The sequence below is a fragment of the Eurosta solidaginis genome, chromosome 3, assembly GCF_040869045.1.
Source record: "Eurosta solidaginis isolate ZX-2024a chromosome 3, ASM4086904v1, whole genome shotgun sequence".
In the NCBI taxonomy this organism is placed as follows: domain Eukaryota; kingdom Metazoa; phylum Arthropoda; class Insecta; order Diptera; family Tephritidae; genus Eurosta; species Eurosta solidaginis.
In genome coordinates, this window is record NC_090321.1 from 35,575,120 (window position 1) to 35,591,956 (window position 16,837).

Here is a 16,837-nt window from a genome sequence, read left to right on the forward strand (position 1 = left end):
AGCTTTCATTTGATATCCATAATACACACATATTCTAGGGGTATCCGGGTCCACGTTTTCGCCTATATCTCGAGACCATAGTCACTAATAGGTATGAAAACTATCCTTTACTAAAGCACTCATCAACAGCTTTCATTTGATATCCATATTGTATAAACACATTCTAGGGGTACACGGTTCCACGTTTTGGCCTATATCTCGACACTCTAGTCAACCAGGGGTATGCAAATTACCCTCTACAAAATATTAACATATACATGCAAAAATACCAAAAAAAACTTTTGTTTACGAATTTTAAGGAAATGTTCAATATTTTTAACGAGAGTATTTTTCAAGAGATGTTTGCAGTCTTAACGATTTATGCTGCATTAACTTGGCAACATCGCATTGTAACAGAGCCTTAATAGATAATAAAATGTCACCCTGTGTTCAAGTTGCTGCAACACCCGTTGTCTACCCACGGGTGTGGAACAACTAGAAACATTCCGGTCTTGTCATTTCGTGTGAGTGGACGTGCGTGTCATTCGGCTCAACTGCAGTATGTTCGGGACTTTTTTGTGTTGAGCGGAAAAATCAAATAGGCCACAAGACTGGCTTCCCCTCGGGCGTTTTGGCGGAGTTAGGAGATGCAATACCTCCCTGACCTGGAGTCAGGGTGGGGTTCTTGCATTCCTAACAGGAATCAGTGAGACGTAAAACTGGCGTGGCGCCAAATACAAAGCCAAACTCGGTTTATATACTAAACGGATCTGAAAAGCACATGGCAACGAGCCACATAATGCACTTCGGTATATATAAGTATACCAACTGTATAACAAAATAAAAGAAAAATGATTTTTGCTGGAAAGCAGCTCGCTTTATATACTCAGTATATATGTACATAAATTGGCAATTCTTATTGCAATCATCAAATCAATGCAATCCTCACTGCACTCATTAGAATGACTATAAGACATAGAAAAGAAAGTAAATTGGTTACTGTTAATAACCAAATAAAGTAGAAAAACTTAAAAATTCGTGCTTGGCGTGGAGCCACTTAAAAATAACCAAATCCAAGCATTTGTGAACCTAAGTGAAACGCCATATAATTGGAAAAACTTAGTAAAATACGAAATTGGGAAGGAAAAAAAAAACGGTGAAAAGAATTTAACAGTTATAATTTATACACAATCAAAGACTTTTACCAAATAACGGAGCTACTATACGGACACAACGAAGACAATACAACTGATTTGGCGCTTGGCAAGGCGCCATTTTATTTTGGCAAGAGGATACTTTCGGCTTTTTCTAGAACAAGAGAGTAGATATACATATGAAAATTCAACCTTACCATTAAAAACAAGACAAAAAAAAAAAAATTAGCGAAAATAAGGGACACAAGATTTGGGACTACATATAAATTGAAAAGAAAGGGAAAAGAATAAGCAAGGAAAACCTATTTCGACTACATATTATTCAAAGGAAAAGAAAAAAAAAAAAAAAAACAAAAACAAATTTTACGATGCAAAAGAACTAATAACGGAATTGAAAATATCTGTATTATATACTAATGTACAGTCATGTACACATAACCAGAATAAATATAAAATATAACACCTGAAAAGACGAAAATACTTTAAAAAAAATGGAATAAACGAAAAATAATTACCACTATTGAATGGACTAGAGCATCTGTACATATTATATGAAAACTCACCGGATTATACAAATTACTGGATTCGAATTATGAGGTGGGTTTTGTCTAAGGCTGGGGTAACACTCAGTCAATCCAGAGTCGAGTAAAGGTCCCACAAACCCCTACTGAACCTACTGAATAAATACACGATATTTATGTGTTACGAACGCACGCACACACGGCTGGGGATATTAGGCGGACAGCAGCTTTCCGTGCAAAGATGGAGGCGGTGGCTAATAGGCGTAGTAGTAGCGGAGGGGTCGGTACGGTGGTTTAGCGGTGGTGCAGTAGCGGGCGGGATGGTACGGTTGTCCGGGAGCAGCGGCGGGATCAGCGCGGCGGCCGGACGGCGGACAGTATTAGCGGACGGATTGGTACAGTAGTATGAGCGCAGTGGCTGGACGGCGGACAGTATTAGCGGACGGATGGGTGTAGCGGTATAGACGAAGTGACGGCACCAGCGAACTGGATGGACGGTGATGCAGCGGCTTAACGGCGGTAGGATGGCGAGCGGCCAACGGTCGTCGTAGCAGCGGCGTGACGGATGCAGCGGCTTAACGGCGGTAGGATGGCGAACGGCCAACGGTCGTCGTAGCAGCGGCGTGACGGATGCAGCGGCTTAACGGCGGTAGGATGGCGAACGGCCAACGGTCGTCGTAGCAGCGGCGGGACGGATACAGCGGCTTAACGGCGGTAGGATGGCGAACGGCCAACGGTCGTCGTAGCAGCGGCGTGACGGATGCAGCGGCTTAACGGCGGTAGGATGGCGAACGGCCAACGGTCGTCGTAGCAGCGGCGGGACGGATACAGCGGTTCAACGGCGGTAGGATAGCGAACGGCCAACGGTCGTCGTAGCAGCGGTGGCACCAGAGGGGCGACGGTGCGACGGCAGCGGCGGTGGGCTACGGAGCGCGTACCAGGGCAGAGAGAGAGAGAGAGAGGAAATAGGCCGGCGACGAGGTTTACCTGGACAGCGGCTGCGTGTTCCGGGCGGGGTCGGATAGGCGTACCAACGGGCTGGTATTGGTCGGTCGGCTTCAACGGGATCCGTCTAGTCGCTCTTCTTCGGCAGCTGTGGTAGTCGCGGGGTCAGTCACCTGCGGAAGAGACTGCGAGGACTCGTTAGTGCTGGTTTCACTGCTGGACACCCCCGCCTCCCTAGTTGCACGCTTATAGAAGGTGCGTAAGAGGGGCGGGGCTGTACCAGCCGATATACCGTGGATCGATCCGTGCGCGGAGGGGAAGTGCACCCTAACGGCACAACGGTAGCCCCTTATGCGCACGCATCGACTCACGGCCGAACCCAGAGTTGAGGGGGAGGGGGGTATAGTCATTAAGGCGTCGGGCCGCTTCACACCCAGGGGGACGACGGGTGGCAATAGCACAAAGGCATCCGCCCCGCTCGTCCTTACCCGGGTGAAGGGTGACCCGTGCCATGACGGCTCCCCTTCCACTCAACTAGCCGAAGCCAGAGCTGAGGGGGAGGGGGTTATGTAGTCTTTAGGGCGTCGGGCCGCTCAACACCCAGGGGGGCGACGGGTGGCAATAGCACAAAGGCATCCGCCCCGCTCGTCCTTACCTGGGTGAAGGGTGACCCGCGCCATGACAGCGCCCCTTCCACTCAGCTGGCCGAAGCCAGAGCTGAGGGGGAGGGGTGACATAGTCATCAAGGCGTCGGGCCGCTCAACACCCAGGGGGGGCGGCGGGTGGCAATAGCACAAAGGCATCCGCCCCGCTCGTCCTTACCTGGGTGGAGGGTGACCCGCGCCATGACAGCGCCCCTTCCACTCAGCTGGCTAGCAGGAGTGGCAATTTTGTTTTTAGAAGGACAACCACTCCCGCTGGCTCACCTGCGAGGACTGAATTGCAAAAATGCAAATTCAGTGTTTATATGGGTGGTGACACAAACTGGTTGAGAATTCAACGCTCCGTTATTGTGTTTTTCATTGGTTTGCTATTTTAGTGGTTGTTGGCTACGCTATTGGTTTGCAATTTAGTGGTTGTTGAATATGCTATAGAAAAATGAGTACAGGGAGGTTCAGGTTTAAGTGAATAAGGAAATACAGGGGGTGGTTACGTTATTGTCACGCTACGTTACAGTCCCCCTCCCACTTCGGTTGACGGAAAGCTGCGGTGGGGGAAAGGTGGATCTCCAGGCGTGGCCTAGGTGTTATGCCGGTGTGCGTGTGGGCGAAGCACTTTATTTAAAAATTATTATTGCTTTTTTTCAAAAATATACAGAGTCATTCCACTTATATATATAACAGAGTTAATGTTAACATTTCAGGTTTTAATGGCAAAAAGTATTGTTTTTAAAAAAAAAAAAAAATTTTATCTTTCATTTTCCTATTTTTTTTTTTTTTTTTTTTTTTGTCGGGGATGGAGTCGTACTAAACTGTATCCGTTGTCGCACTTCTCTTGTTCCCTGTATAATGTTATGTAGATATATGTATATATATATATTGGTTGTTATTAGTTTTTTGTTTTTTTTTGTTGTTGTTTTTGTAGTATATATATATTTTTTTTTCTTATTATTTGCAACATAATTCACAATTCATTTATGTCTTAAGTCTAACAGTTTTGTAAATGGTATAAGTGTATATAAAGAAAAGATATATATTTCGGCCTCCTCTCTTCGTGTCTTATTCGATTGGTACCACCTTTTTTCTCCCCATCAGTGAAACTGTCGCCTGTGTTTTGTCTATCATTTTTACCTTGACCCGCTTGGTTTTCCAGCGGAACGTATAGCTCTTCCTGTCCTTGTGGTTCGAGCGCTTTAATTTCAGTTCTCTGAAGAACTGTTCGGGATCAGGGTCACCCTCTTCGTATGATGTTTTTTTCTCTGTTTGGTTGTGTTCGGTGTCGCCCCGTTTTTGTTGTTTTGGCGTAATTTCTTTAATAGACTCCTCTGGGTCCGGTCGTTCATTTATTGCCTTTTCTGTGGGCACCTGTTTTGCGTGCGGATCGGCTTTTCCTCTCTCTGGTGCCAACTCCTGTGCCCTGATGGCCATTAGGTGGTCGTAGATTGGTGGGCCGTGAAAAATTTGTATATTTTGGATTTTTGGCTTGTTCGCCGGCCATAATGTTGCCTCAAACGGTGGGCGCCACGGCCGTATTGGTTGTGGTGAGTCCGGTGGTATGTGTTGCCGGTGTTTTCGACTCATATTGGACGGTCTGGTTCCTGCAATGAAGAGGTAAACGGGTTGTTTATGATTTGTACGGCTTTAAGTCTTGCAAGTGCGCGTGTGCACGTTGTCGCTTTGGTTGCTCTGGGTGGCCTAATTTTACCGTGTTCGTCGAAACGTATTCCATCACCAAGTACGGGCCGGAAAATTTTGGTGCTAACTTCTGGGCGAATTTGTCTGCCGCGGATGAGAGTGGGTGGTCCCTTTTCATCACCTGCTCGCCTATACGTGGCTTCCATTGCCGTCTGCGTAAGTCGTAGTGTTTTTTCTGTTGCTTTGAAGCTTTGGCTAGGTGCCCTTTTATCTCGTCCCACAACTTGGTGATGGACGGTGGTACGATTGGTGGCTCTGCTGGTACTGCTCCCTCCGTGCGCACTTGCTGCGGTGCTGTAAGGTCTCTACCGAAGTTGATTTCTGCTGCTGATGCTGTTGTAGATTCGTGGCTGGCCGTGTTTATCGCGAATGCTATTTGCGGTATCTCCTGGTCCCAGGTGCGGTGGTCGTCCTTGCATCGCTGAGCCATCATGGTTTTCACGACTCGGTTGGTTCGCTCGGTGGGGTTTTCGTGCGGGGCGTAGGCTGCCGTAAACTTGTGGTCGATGCGGTGGTCCTTTAAAAACGTTGCTAATGCCTTCCCAACGAATTGTTTGCCATTGTCTGTGAGGAAGGTTTTCGGGCAGCCAAATCGGTATATGACTCTTTCTTGGAGTGCTTTGATTACGCTTGCCGTTGTCGCTTGGCGCACTGGGATCAACTCCACCCACTTGGAGAATTTGTCCACCATAACAAGGAGGCAAGTATTTCCTTGCTTGGAACGGGGTAGTGGCCCTACGAAGTCAGCGGTTACTATTTCCCACGGTCGTGATGATTGCATGGTTGCCATCAATCCTGCTGGGCGTCTTTGCTCGACTTTGTATTCTGCGCATCTGATACACTTCCGTACGTGTTTGAGGACATCGCGGAACATCCCGGGCCAGTAATAGTTCTGTTGTGCTCTCTTAAGCGTCTTCTTCACCCCGAGATGTCCGGCGGCGGCGGCGTCGTGGACTTCCTGTAGTACGTCCTTTCGTCGGTCGGCTGGGATGCACAGCTTCCATTGCGGTGACCGCGACAGTTGATTTCTCGGGGAAATGTGGCGGAAGAGTCGGTTATCGACGATCTGGTAATCTGGATGTGCTTGAGGTTTTTCCCGCACCTGTCTTGCTTTCCTCTCGTGCCAGTCGTTTGTTCCGTTGGTTATGGTGTACAAAATGTCGTCATCGGCGTGTTGTAGCGGGCAGCGGGAGAGTGCGTCGGCTACCACGTTCTGTGCTCCTTTTCGGTATTCTATCTCGAAATTATATTGTTGCAATTCCAGTGCCCATCTTGCCAGACGTCCAGAGGGGTTTTGGAGTGAGTGCAGCCATTTTAGTGAGTGGTGGTCGGTGATGACGGTGAAGTGATACCCCTCCAGGTACGGTCTCATCTTACGGATACCCCATAGCACGGCGAGGCATTCTTGTTCGGTGGCCGAGTATCGCCTTTCCAGCTGGGTTAGGCTTCGGCTGGCGTAGGCTACTACATTCTCGTGGTCGGAATGGCGTTGATAGAGCACGACGCCCAGGCCCTCTCCGCTCGCGTCGGTCTGGAGAAAAAACGGTCGAGAGAAGTCCGGACAACAAAGTATTGGCGCGCTGGAGAGCTTATCCTTGAGAGCTTTGAAAGCGTGATTTTGTTGCGCCTCCCATTTCCAGACTTGTCCCTTTTTCAGCAGTTGGTTAAGCGGCGCGGCGAGCGTAGAGAAGTCTGCCACGAAGCGGCGGTACCATGACGCGAGTCCAAGAAAACGGCGGAGCTCTTTGAGCGTTTTCGGTGCGGGCATCTCCTGTACAGCGGATACTTTTGCTGGATCGGTGTGAATTCCTTTCGAACTGATGATATGTCCTAGGTAATGGAGTTGTTGCTGGACGAAGCTGCATTTTTCGAAGTTTACTTGCATCCTGTGTCTTTGTAGGCGCTCGAACACTTCCCTCAAGATCGCCAAGTGTTCTGCGAAGGTATCTCCCAATACGATGATATCGTCCAGGTAGGCGAAAACTTTTGGTTGGAGTTCGGGTCCAAGTATCGAATCCAGAGCGCGTTGAAAGGTCGCCGGAGCAGAGTGTAGGCCAAATGGCATGACTTTCCACTGGAACAACCCTCTGCCAGGAACTGTAAATGCGGTGTATGGTCGGGATGCTCTGGCGAGCAGGATTTGCCAGTAGCCGTTCTTCAAGTCAATGGTCGAGATGAATTTCGCCTCTTTCAGCTGGTCGAGAATGGCTCCAATTTGCGGCAACGGGTAAGCGTCTGGTTCGCTGGCGGCGTTGAGTTGACGGTAATCGATGCACATCCTCCACGTGCCCTGTTTTTTGCGGACTAGCACGATTGGCGAGCTGTACGCGCTTCGTGATGGTTCTATTCTTCCTCCGGCTAATAACTCGTCTACCTCTTCGTTGATTACTTGTTGCATGGCCGGGTTGCGGGGGTAGTATCGTTGCTTCAGCGGTCGGTTGTGTTTGAGACGAATCGTATGCTCGGCTGCAGTGCTCGGTCCGATGATTTCGCCAAACCGCTTTTGGTGATGCGCCAGGAAGTTTCCCAGTTCCGTGTTTTGTTCGTCGCTCAGGTGTTCTCGGCTCGTCAATGTACATAGCGTATCCAGTTCGGGTGCTCTCTTGGTCACGGTGGCCTCTAGCGGCTGGCCATCCAGCGTGAGGATGATTCCCCTCTGTCTTAGGAAGTCCATTCCGAGGATTACCTGTTCAGCCAAGTTTGGGATAACGGATAGCATCGCGTCTGTGGTTCGTCCTTGATACACAATCCTTGCCGGGTAGGAGTTCGAGGTAAAGACACACGTTTGGTCTGCCAGCTGGATGCTTCGCTTGTTGGGGCGCGCCTTGATGTTGTTCTTTTCTAGGTGTTTCCGTACGGTGTCATCTACATAGGATAGGGTGGCGCCGGTGTCCACTAGTGCGCGCACGCTCATGTCCTCGATGAGCACTGGTATATAGAATCGGCCATCTACTTGTGGTTTTGCGGTCGATTTGCTGGCGGGTGGTTCCTTCGGCTTCTCTGGTCGGACGTACGGTGCTTGGCGGCTTCCTTTAATAGCGTTGGACGGCGTTCGGGGTGCGTTCTCGGTAGTTGGGCTAGTCGGAGGGCATGGGCAGTCCCTGGAGAGGATGTTGTCTTGGCCACACCGGGAGCAGAACTTCCTCCAGGGGCCCTTACATTGGAAGCGGTGGTGTCCGCGTTCCTTGCAGCGCCAACAGCACTCTTTGCTGTCGTATTCCATGGGTAGGTGGTATAGGCTGTGGGCCACCATTTTTCCCTGTTTCGCTTCCTCGCCTCTTAACAGCTCATACTCTTCCGTTAGCTCCAGGAGCTCCTCGATCGTCCTAAACTCGCTGCGTTTGACAAAAAGGCGGTATTCCACGCGTAGACCATCATAGATCCGTTCGAGGTGATTCTCTTCGCACATCGTCGGGTGTTGGCGGATCAGCGTTTCCAGTGCGAGGATGTAGTCCTTGGCCTTCTCTCGGCCTTGCTGTTTGCGTTGTCGGATGGCCTCTTCCAAATGTCGTATGTGTCGCTTAGGTAGAAAAAAATTTTGCACCTCCCTCCGCAGATCGCTCCAGCGGTGTATGTGTTGCTTACGGACGCGGTACCATTGCAGTGCTTTCCCACGTAGAAGCTCCGGCAGTGTTGGGAGGAGTCGGTCGACGGGGATGCGGTAGCATTCGGCAAGCTCCTCTATCCTCTCAAGAAATTCGTGCAGTGACTCCTCCCCCGAAAAGTGCAAGTCCCAGCGGCGAACGGTATTCATAAGTTCACCGTCGCTCATTTCGTCTCGTTTTGGTAATGCGTTCTCTCCCTTTCCTCCGTGCGGCTGTGGGCTGTGGATCTGGATTGAAGGGATCGGCTTTGTTGTTGGCTGGGGTAGCGTAGCGAACTTCCCCTCTTCCTCGTTCACTTCTCGTTCCAGCTCTTTCAACAGGTCTTCACTGGATTTCCTGGCGCGTTTCGCTCGCACGTAAGTACTCAGTGCGCGGCGCAGCTCGGCTACGGTTTGGCCTTCCACGTCGATTCGGTGTTCCTTACACTCCTCGATCAGCTTCTCCTTCCTAAGTAGGTAGATCCAATTGAGCGGGTCGGTGTTCAGCAGCGTGCCTTCCGGAGCCTGTGTGTGTGTTGTTTCTAGCGGTGCGTTCGTCGAACCCGCCCCGGCAGTGTTGGTGGTGGTTGTAGTTGTTTTTCCACGGTCATCTGCGGAGGAGGGTCCCTGCTCGGGCGCCATTTATGAGGTGGGTTTTGTCTAAGGCTGGGGTAACACTCAGTCAATCCAGAGTCGAGTAAAGGTCCCACAAACCCCTACTGAATAAATACACGATATTTATGTGTTACGAACGCACGCACACACGGCTGGGGATATTAGGCGGACAGCAGCTTTCCGTGCAAAGATGGAGGCGGTGGCTAATAGGCGTAGTAGTAGCGGAGGGGTCGGTACGGTGGTTTAGCGGTGGTGCAGTAGCGGGCGGGATGGTACGGTTGTCCGGGAGCAGCGGCGGGATCAGCGCGGCGGCCGGACGGCGGACAGTATTAGCGGACGGATTGGTACAGTAGTATGAGCGCAGTGGCTGGACGGCGGACAGTATTAGCGGACGGATGGGTGTAGCGGTATAGACGAAGTGACGGCACCAGCGAACTGGATGGACGGTGATGCAGCGGCTTAACGGCGGTAGGATGGCGAGCGGCCAACGGTCGTCGTAGCAGCGGCGTGACGGATGCAGCGGCTTAACGGCGGTAGGATGGCGAACGGCCAACGGTCGTCGTAGCAGCGGCGTGACGGATGCAGCGGCTTAACGGCGGTAGGATGGTGAACGGCCAACGGTCGTCGTAGCAGCGGCGGGACGGATACAGCGGCTTAACGGCGGTAGGATGGCGAACGGCCAACGGTCGTCGTAGCAGCGGCGTGACGGATGCAGCGGCTTAACGGCGGTAGGATGGCGAACGGCCAACGGTCGTCGTAGCAGCGGCGGAACGGATACAGCGGTTCAACGGCGGTAGGATAGCGAACGGCCAACGGTCGTCGTAGCAGCGGTGGCACCAGAGGGGCGACGGTGCGACGGCAGCGGCGGTGGGCTACGGAGCGCGTACCAGGGCAGAGAGAGAGAGAGAGAGGAAATAGGCCGGCGACGAGGTTTACCTGGACAGCGGCTGCGTGTTCCGGGCGGGGTCGGATAGGCGTACCAACGGGCTGGTATTGGTCGGTCGGCTTCAACGGGATCCGTCTAGTCGCTCTTCTTCGGCAGCTGTGGTAGTCGCGGGGTCAGTCACCTGCGGAAGAGACTGCGAGGACTCGTTAGTGCTGGTTTCACTGCTGGACACCCCCGCCTCCCTAGTTGCACGCTTATAGAAGGTGCGTAAGAGGGGCGGGGCTGTACCAGCCGATATACCGTGGATCGATCCGTGCGCGGAGGGGAAGTGCACCCTAACGGCACAACGGTAGCCCCTTATGCGCACGCATCGACTCACGGCCGAACCCAGAGTTGAGGGGGAGGGGGGTATAGTCATTAAGGCGTCGGGCCGCTCAACACCCAGGGGGACGACGGGTGGCAATAGCACAAAGGCATCCGCCCCGCTCGTCCTTACCCGGGTGAAGGGTGACCCGTGCCATGACGGCTCCCCTTCCACTCAACTAGCCGAAGCCAGAGCTGAGGGGGAGGGGGTTATGTAGTCTTTAGGGCGTCGGGCCGCTCAACACCCAGGGGGGCGACGGGTGGCAATAGCACAAAGGCATCCGCCCCGCTCGTCCTTACCTGGGTGAAGGGTGACCCGCGCCATGACAGCGCCCCTTCCACTCAGCTGGCCGAAGCCAGAGCTGAGGGGGAGGGGTGACATAGTCATCAAGGCGTCGGGCCGCTCAACACCCAGGGGGGCGGCGGGTGGCAATAGCACAAAGGCATCCGCCCCGCTCGTCCTTACCTGGGTGGAGGGTGACCCGCGCCATGACAGCGCCCCTTCCACTCAGCTGGCTAGCAGGAGTGGCAATTTTGTCTTTAAAAGGACAACCACTCCCGCTGGCTCACCTGCGAGGACTGAATTGCAAAAATGCAAATTCAGTGTTTATATGGGTGGTGACACAAACTGGTTGAGAATTCAACGCTCCGTTATTGTGTTTTTCATTGGTTTGCTATTTTAGTGGTTGTTGGCTACGCTATTGGTTTGCAATTTAGTGGTTGTTGAATATGCTATAGAAAAATGAGTACAGGGAGGTTCAGGTTTAAGTGAATAAGGAAATACAGGGGGTGGTTACGTTATTGTAACGCTACGTTACAGAATCATACAACCATAAATCTTGGGCAAAACTTGGAAATTTGTATGATGCGTCCTGAGCTTCTTCACATGAGCTCGAAGTGTTTAAAACGTAGAAAGCTGACGTGAATTTTTAGAAAATAAATATAAAATATAACACCTGAAAAGACGAAAATACTTTTACAAAAAAGAAATAAACGAAAAATAATTACCACGATTGAATGGACTAGAGCATCTGTACATATTATATTAAAACTCACCGGATTATACAAATTACTGGATTCGAATCATACAACCATAAAATGATATTGGAGATTGGAAAATAGAAAAAAAAAATTTATGATACATACATACGTAAAAATATAATTCATGATGAATTGCAAATTTTGAAAAAGCACATGGCAACAAGCCATATATTTAGCAATTACAAGGAGAAAATTTGTGCTACGGGTTTTTACTTTGCGACATATGTTAGCTGCTTATGCACGTCTAAATGTTGCAAGTATATTACCCTTATACGTTTGTTAACCTGGCGATATAAGAGGCAATTTAAAAGTCCTCTTGCCATTTATTGGAATTGGAACATTCAATTCCTAAAACGGGAAAAAAAAGAACAACTAGAATGCAGAGCAATTCGGCTGGGAGATTATTAATATAAATTTGGACAACAAGAAAACACGAACTAAGTGGTGAAGTTAAAATCAATTTGTACAAACTAAAATTAAAACTAAATAAGGTGTACAATTAACTGAAGAACATTTATCATACGAAAACTCTAATAAATAAAAGAACAAAAACTTAAACAACAAATACGTGTTTGGTGTGGAGTGAGTTGGGGTCGTGCAAAGCGCACATGCAATTTTCAGAGGTTCCAAAATGGAACCTTACTACATTAAGCTGGGTTGATTTGCATGAACGAAAGTTAACCCATATCGCGCCATCGATTTTTCGATAGGTTTTGGGCTCAGCAAAAAAAGTTCCACTAAGCATACCCAAAAAAATTATTTTCGAGCCTGCAAAATTTGAGTTTCTTTACTTTTTTTCTTTGATTTTTAAAGTTTTTTTCATGACCTACTTAAAAAATATTCATTTGATTTTAAAATTTTCATGTATACCCTGTCCGACTCAAAATTGTCCGCTAAAAACTTTGGCGATAACAGTTTTTTGAAAAAAAAAAAAATATATTTTTTGGGTTTTGAGGAGTGTTTTGGTGAAAAAATTTATTTTTTCGCCATTTTTTTTAAGTGTTTCTTCAGAAACGTGCAAAAGTGTTGCCGATGAAAACGAATTTGTCTCATAGTTCCTATCCCACTTAAAATTATGCGATAAAAACGTTGGCATTAACAGTTTAAAAAAAAATTTTTTTTTTGGTTTTTGGGACTTGTTTTGTTCGAAGTCGATTTTTTTCATTTTCAAGGCCCAAATCATTTTTTATGTATATGTTTCCGTTAGACCCACCAAAAAGTATACCAAAATGATCAGGGGACGAGCTGAGTTGATTTAGCCATGTCCGTCTGTCCACAATTATAGTCTACATATCTCTTTGCTGTCTTCTATTTCAAAGGCTTTTAGAAACTGAGGAAAAATAGGATTCTTTCGTTTCTGGAAAATAAAAACGTTTTTACTTATTAAAAACTTTTGTTCAAGCTCTAGGCCACACAAATATATACATATATGTATATCAAAATTTCAAAAACCGATTTTGATTTTGCATATACAATATTTATTGTTGTCGATATTTCGACCTCAGTTTGAAGTCATCTTCAAGACTGGAAATTAAGATATATATTACACTTAAAACATTAAATGCACATAGAAATTAACAACCTACACATATATATTGTAATCGAATAAGTTATCTGAATGTAATTATAGTAATATGGCAGCACGAAGTGTCGAGCAGGGTTTGGTGACTTCCGGTTCCGGAAAGATTGTAAAAAGAAGAAAACAAGCCCAGCCAACGCGTTGCTTGCGATATCAAACTAAAATAAAGGAATCGTTCACAAAAGACCATATATCAGGTGTGGAAATTCCACAGGCCAATATTTTATTTAGTACATCAAGATATTTTAAATTCAAATCGAAATTTGAAGAAACTAATTGGTAATGGCAAATATGCTGACACGGCAGCAAATGATTAATACGCTGACGATGGCTAATGTTGAATTTGATAAAGAGGCTACTCTTGTACAATTGCGTGTCTTGTACGACCAGGCTGTAGCTATTCTGCCAAAATTATTGGATGACGGTTCGCTGAATGGAAAGTTACAAAACGTGAACGTGCCAGATGAAAATGTACCGGACAAAAATGTGCCAGATGAAGGTGTACCAGAGGAAAATAGGCCACATGAAGACGTGCCAGATGAAGGAGGGCCGAAGGAGGACATAACCGGTGTAGATGTGGTGAATGCTTCTATGTTGATAATGATTTGCTACATCCGTTGACCACTTTGACCAAGCCAAATTTACAGGAGAGTGGCAGCTCAATTGATAGCTTAAAGGCTGAAGAAGAGCACTTGGCACGGATGCTAGCTGTTGCTCGCAAAAAGCGTGAACTGATTGAACTGCAGCAACAGATCAATCAAATTGATAGACGCAGAATTGATCTGCATGAGCTGAATGCGCTCATGAATAAATTCGACGGGTCAGAATTCCAAGATGTTGTTAAGTGGATTGGTGACTTGGAGGCAGTATTTGAATTTCTACGCTACAATGATAGAGACAAGCTGATTGCTGCGCGACATTTAGTAACAGGCCATGCCAAAAAATTCCTGGACATTGCTCTAGTCCGTTCGTATAGTGATTTAAAGTCTGCTTTATTGCTGGAGTATCGAAGAACGTTTTCGCTCCAAGATGTATTTAGCCAGTTGAAAACACGTAGTATTAAACCAGGGGAAACCCCCGACAATACGTGGTGGAAATGCAACATATGGCTAGCCGAGCTGACATACCAGAAAGTGATTTAGTCGACATAATTATTGACGGACTCAACGACAAATCTACTTATGTGTCGAAGTTATATGGCGCAACGTCAATCAGAAGTTTAAAAATGTTGATGGAGCGTTACGGAAGAATGAGGAAAACTGTTGTTACAGTGGATAATCGTGTCAAAGAGAAGGCCGCCGTAACTAGCCGTGTAGATGTCAATAATATGCGTTGTTACAATTGTTTCCAGTACGGGCATTATCAGAGTGCATTTACACAACTCAGACGTCCACCTAATTCGTGTTTTATGCGCGCAGAAGTAGGCCATACTCGCCATAATTGTCCTCGTCATCAGCAAACAATCGGAACGTCGCAGCTGCTGTAGGTGATGAGGAGATTCGAGAAATGAATAAATTAACTGAACGACTTCCGTCAAACAACATGGTAAGTGTTGCCTTCTATAATGGAGAAAAGTGTACTGATTTACTCTCTCTTTTTGCATTATTCGACACGGGTAGTCCAGTTAGTTTCATAAAACGATCCCTTGTTCCAGAGTTAGTACAACTAAGCAATAAACGAAAATTAACACGATAGCATGGAATTGGTAACAAGCAAATAAAAATGTACGGTATTTTGCCTTGTAAATTTATATTTCGTAAGCATTGTATCATTCACAATTTTGTTATTTTGCCAGATTTGGATGCAGTTGTTCCAGTATTGGTTGGACGGGACCTGTTAACAAAATTGCGAATAATGTTGTGCCAATTTAATAAAATTAGTTATAATCCAAATGAATTGTTAAGCTTGAACTTTCAAAATAAATCCCATCTTTCGGATATCCTTGTCAGAACACTTCGCTCCTTTCATTTATATAAAAGTCCACAAGTTGTTGACCAGGTTGCTTTCATAGAAAAACCAAACAATGTAAACTTAGAGATGTCAGAATTAGATATAAGCGAGAATTGTTATCGTAATAATATCAATATCAATGTGGGAAAATTGATCGATAAAGATGTAAATGATTGCAATGAAATTATTTTATCTGTTGATGCGACTGAGGAAGAGAATGTTAGCGATTATATTAATATATATCCAAAATTGAATAAAATAGAATCAGATATCCTTCGCGCTATAATATTGAATAAATGTAAAAGTACTAGCAGAGCGATTGTCAGCGGGTATTCGATGAAAATCAAATTGAAAAATGATACACCAGTGTACAGTAGTCCGAGGAGGCTATCGTTTAAGGAAAAAATTGAGGTCCAGAAAACTATGGATGAATTATTGGCTAAAGGTATTATAAGACAAAGTGAGTCACATTATGCGTCGCCCATAGTTTTGGTACGAAAAAGGAATGGTTCGTTGAGAATGTGCGTGGACTATCGGGCGCTCAATAGTTTAACAATACGTGATCACTATCCGTTACCTCTTATTGAAGATTGTTTAAGCTATCTAGGAGGAAAAACGTATTTCAGTACTCTTGATTTGAAGGATGTCTTCCACCAAGTACCAATGAGTGAGGAGACCATACCACTGACGGCTTTTGTCATGCCAACGGGTCAATACGAATATTGCTATATGCCATTTGGACTGACCAATGCACCTGCAGTTGCCCAGCGCTTAATTAATAAAATTTTAAAACCACTTATTGATGCTGGTAGGATTGTAGTGTATTTAGATGACATTAATGTGGCTACCACAACGAGCGTGTTGAAATATTGAAGCAAGTAGTAGATCTATTAAGTGCTGGCTGCTGGGTTGCAATTAAATTTGTCAAAGAGTCGATTTGCAAATAAGGAAGTTGAATACTTAGGATATTGTGTAAATGATAGGGGTATAAGTCCAAACGAAGCACACCTTAAGGCAATTAAAAATTATCCGATTCCTAAAAATGCAAAAGAGGTAAAACAAGGTGTGGGCTTATTTTCTTACTTTAGACGCTTTGTCCCAAGTTTCTCCCGGATTGCGGCCCCTTTAAATCAGTTGACGCGTAAAGATGTAAAGTTTGAGTGGACAGATGAGTGTATGAGTAGCTTTGCAACATTGAAAGATAAATTGACAGAACCGCCTGTGTTATGTATATTCGATCCACAACGTGAAACCGAGCTGCAAACAGATGCGAGTGCTCGGGGTATGGAGCGGTATTATTACAAAAGCAGGATGACAAAAAACTCCATCCGGTTGCATATTTTTCTAAAACAACTACTGACGCGGAATCGAGATATCATAGTTTCGAGTTGGAAACGCTTGCGATTGTTAATGCATTGGAGCGGTTTCGTACATTTTTGGACGGGGTTCCTTTTGTGCTTGTTACGGACTGCAACTCGTTGGTGTTGACATTGGAAAAAAAAATTGTGAACCCTTGTATTGCGCGGTGGACCTTGAACTTCTCAAATTTTGATTTCGTTGTAAAGCACAGGGGAGGGGATCAGATGTCACATGTAGACGCTTTGAGTAGGGTACCGGTGTGTTATATTGGGGAGAATGAGGTTGATCTGAATATTCAAATTGCAGTCGCGTAATAGAAATATTCGCGAATTAAAGAAAAAGCTAGAAGGCGGGGAGGTGCCGGGATATGAGCTGGAAAATGGTTTAGTATTTCGCGTTAGTGGGCGATACCAGCAGTTATATGTGCCATCGGAAATGGAGGAAAACGTAATGAGACCGTACATGAGAATTATGGTCATCAAGGAATAGATAAGTGCTCAAATCAAAT

At 46.5% G+C, this 16,837-nt stretch overlaps 1 protein-coding gene and 1 long non-coding RNA gene across 3 annotated transcripts in view; one reads left to right on the plus strand and one right to left on the minus strand.

Annotated features, from left to right (window-relative positions):
• Positions 1-507: 507 nt before the first annotated feature.
• LOC137243575 (uncharacterized) lies at positions 508-14,970 on the plus strand. 2 transcript variants are annotated; one of them, XR_010950557.1, is made up of 4 exons: positions 508-1,730; positions 13,072-14,565; positions 14,640-14,744; positions 14,816-14,970. It is a non-coding gene; the product is annotated as an uncharacterized lncRNA (long non-coding RNA). The 2 variants fall into 2 exon arrangements; XR_010950558.1 differs by having other exon boundaries at positions 508-798.
• The window catches only part of LOC137243573 (uncharacterized), a 69,759-nt gene continuing 55,268 nt past the window's right edge, over positions 2,347-16,837 (minus strand). The window contains exons 4-5 of the mRNA XM_067771399.1: positions 11,457-11,472; positions 2,347-11,356 (exon numbers count right to left, since the gene is read on the minus strand). Coding sequence (XP_067627500.1) covers positions 11,302-11,356; positions 11,457-11,472 — 71 coding nt within the window. The 3' untranslated portion in view covers positions 2,347-11,301. The remainder of the gene's footprint in view (positions 11,357-11,456; positions 11,473-16,837) is intronic.